Source organism: Vicugna pacos, chromosome 7, assembly GCF_048564905.1.
Source record: "Vicugna pacos chromosome 7, VicPac4, whole genome shotgun sequence".
In the NCBI taxonomy this organism is placed as follows: domain Eukaryota; kingdom Metazoa; phylum Chordata; class Mammalia; order Artiodactyla; family Camelidae; genus Vicugna; species Vicugna pacos.
In genome coordinates, this window is record NC_132993.1 from 10,024,707 (window position 1) to 10,028,339 (window position 3,633).

The following is a 3,633-nucleotide window of genomic DNA, read 5'->3' on the forward strand; positions in this document are numbered from 1 at the left end:
GGCAGTTACTCTGGGAAAAAGGAGTAGCGATTAGGATGGGGCACGTGAGGGTCTACTGCAGTAGCTGGCAGATCTGCTTTTTTTTACTTGAGAGGTGGTTACAAGGGGGTTTGTCTTACAATAATTCACTAAGCTACACACTTGCTTAGGGTGGTGTTCTGCCTGTGTTTTAATTTACAACATAAAGTCAGAAACAAATAATTTTAAAAATTAAAGCTGTTATGTGCAGAATAGAATGTGGAAAGCAGAGGTGGAACAGAGAGACCAGATAGATCACATATTTTGTTGACAAAGCTAGTGAAATCTATTGCTGGATAGGGTATTAAAAAAAAAAGAAAACAAGACATTAGTCTGATGCATGATGGTTCCTTTTACGAACGCAGTGGAGGTGTACTGGGGCAAGAGGAGAGTAGTTTACAATAGAGGAAGCAAGCACAATAGCCCTATTTTAACTATGTTAAGACTGAGGTTTATATAAAGTGAGTGAAGGCATTAAGCAAGCACTGATGCATATATTTGGAGATCATGAGAAAGGTCTTATCTGGCTTGGAACTAAAAAAATATGTGTGATGTATACAGATAGATAAGTTAGATAGATGGATGGATGAGTGGATAGATATATAAGAGAGAGAGAGAGACGATAAATTAGATGGATGGAAGGATGGATGGATGGATGCCATGGTTCTGGGTAAGGTGATTACCTGGAGCAGACATAGAACAGTGGTCTACTAGAGCCACCGCAAAAGGAAAAAAGTTCATTTTGAATAATTGTATAGAGAGAGAAGGTTGTGTAATGTGTAGCCCTGTAATTGTGCCCTACAAGCCATTTTTTTAAATGGTTGATTATCTATTCTGTGCCACTGTTCGACCAGGTATTTACATAGATTAATGCCCAATCTTCAAAATAATCATACATACTGGATATGATTACTTCTTTTTATAGTTGAGGAAATTAGAGGTCAGAGATGTTAAGTACATTCTTCAAAGCCACACTGCTGGTGAGGGGTGGGGTCGTGATACAAAGTGTGGCTGTTCTCACCCTGAGACTTTTTACTGTTCATATTGCATTTCCTGAAGAAATACGCAGGAAGAATAGGAAAGGAAAAGGGGGAATATGAAGTCTAGGAGGACAGATTACCCAGCAGACCTCAGTTTAATAACTGAAGGCTTTTTTTTAACCATATGTATAATAGTAACACATAGTGTCAAAATGTGGATGAACGTGAAAGTCAGTCTAGAAGAACTTGCTCACCATAATCTACTGTCTCAACAAATCTGAGGAGAAAGGGCATGTCCATCAGTTTCTCTTTGTTTAGAATGTCATTCTATGGGCTGTTGGAAGGAAGAATTTCTTTGAATCTTTACTTTTTTTCATTAAATTTCCCCAGCACTCTTCTTGAGGCACTCATCACCTCCTTGTTCCTCAAGCTATAGATGAAAGGATTCATCATTGGGGTCACCACAGCATAGAACAGGGACACCATCTTCTCCTGTTCTGCTGAGGAGCCAGCCGCGGGTCTCACGTATGTGAAGATGACTGTTCCAAAGCACATGGAAACCACAGTGAGGTGGGAGGCACACGTCCCAAAGGCTTTGTGGCGTCCTTGGGTGGAGCGTATACGCAGAATGGCAGCAACTATGTGACCATAGGAGAAGAGGACAAGGACGCAGGGAAGCATGATCACCAGAAATCCTGAGATGGTCACCATGACCATGTTGAAGGAGATGTCCACACAGCTCAGCCTCAGCACAGCCAACACCTCACAGGCAAAGTGATTAATAACATTATGGCACAGAGGGAGCTGAAAGGTAATGATTGTTTCCATCAGCGAATTCACAAAACCAGCCACCAAGCAGCCGGCAGCCAGCCCCAGGCACAGCCCTCCGTGCATGATGACTGTGTAGCGCAGCGGGTGGCACACGGCCACATAGCGGTCATAGGCCATGGCTCCCAGCAGGAAGAACTCAGACCCACCCAATGCCAGAGAGACAGACAGCTGGAGCACACAGCTGTAGAACGGGATGGATTTCCAGGCTGACAGGAAGTGAACAAGCATCTGGGGGACAGTGCTGTTGGTGTAACAGATGTCCACAAATGACAGGACACTGAGGAAAAAGTACATGGGTGTGTTCAGCCTGCTGTCCAATCTAATAAGGAGGACGATGATGAAATTCCCCAGCATGGTCACCACATACATGACAAGGAAAAGGACGAAGAGGGAGACCTGAGTCTCCCAGCAGCTGGACAGCCCCAGCAGAATGAACTCACTCATCCATGTCTGGTTTTCCCTGCCCATGAGCCTCTGAGGACCAAACCCAAATTATAAATCAAAACAATATTTAAAGTGCCAGAAGATCTTACGAAGTTACTTAGGTCAAATGGCCATCTCACACTAAATAGTGTGGTTTTCCCAATTAGATGTCTCCTCTGGGTTTGGGGTCACAACAGAACCCACTGATGTGGCTCAGATCCAAGGAGAAAAGAAAACGCTCCTTCTTCCTTAGGGAGGAAAGGTTTCATTAAAATGCTTAGACATTTAAGTCAAAAAGATTAAGTATAAAATGTATTCATTTTCTTTCAAGCCAGTTCCCGACTTTTTTGTTTTGTTTTCTTTACTTCTTTGCTGGATACTAGTTTTTCCCTCATTATCCCAAACACATATTGAATGGAACCTAACAGGTACGAACAGTTTTTGCTTTTTATTTACTTTTTCACTTCTGGATTCTCTATGAAAATGGAATACTAAATTTTCACCCTTTTAAAATCATAAATTTGGGGTTGTAAGTTAAAAGGTAGATTTCTTAGTAGCTAAACATTGTCAAAAATTGCATTTCAGGAGGTATAGCTCAGGGGTAGAGCATTTGACTGTAAAAACTACGTTTCAGAATCAGTGAGATGAAAAATGAAGACCTGGGTGATCAGGCTCAGTTCTGAAAAGTCTTCACCTACTTGTTTTACCTGCCTGGGAGACTAAGAGGAAAGACTCTGCAGTATTGTATTTCTCCTCCTTCAGAAGAACAGCAGAGCATGGGATCAACAGCAAGGTGCGACTGTCAAGAAACAAATCAAAGTTGCATTAACTGTCTTCCTTAGGACATGATGGGAGCTCAAATAATTGCCACACATGCTAGCCTATTAACTAAGGGATCATGGGAAACTGGCTGTATATTTCCTCTGATTCTATTTATATGTATTCTGGATAGTGATCGTTATAGTTTGGAGACGATAATGTGATGGGAAAATAATTAATTGGAATTGATGCAGTGAAATGACCATTGACTATCTCTGTCCTTTAACCCTCCTTACTTTTGTCTCCATCTGAAATATATACCCATTCCCCCCACCTTAGGCAACTTCATCTTCTCTCATCCTTGTGCTATTCTCCCTCTACTTTGAGTCACATGACCAAAGTAATACTCTAGTCTGCCCGATACCATGCCCAAACTTTCTAATCCTGTTGATATATTAGTATTTCAGAGAGCTCAAGGGCTCTGGTGCTCTATCTGGAACTCTTGGTAACCTTGTTTGTGCCTTATTTAAATCACAGGTGACTTCCAAAAACCTCATGGACTGAACAAAGTCTACTCTAGATTTCCGACATACTCTGTCCCTCTAATCACTCTGCCCTTTGG

The 3,633-nt window shown here is 41.8% G+C and overlaps 1 protein-coding gene across 1 annotated transcript; it reads right to left on the reverse strand.

Annotated features, from left to right (window-relative positions):
• Positions 1-1,361: 1,361 nt before the first annotated feature.
• LOC102529591 (olfactory receptor-like protein OLF3) lies at positions 1,362-2,297 on the reverse strand. Its single transcript, XM_006210097.1, has one exon. The coding sequence runs from the start codon at positions 2,295-2,297 to the stop codon at positions 1,362-1,364; it is 936 nt and encodes a 311-aa protein (XP_006210159.1).
• Between the last annotated feature and the right edge of the window lie 1,336 nt (positions 2,298-3,633).

What these genes read in the sequence shown, in the direction of transcription:
- LOC102529591 (XM_006210097.1), bottom strand. Translation starts at nt 2,297, where the DNA reads ATGGGCAGGGAAAACCAGACATGGATGAGTGAGTTCATTCTGCTGGGG.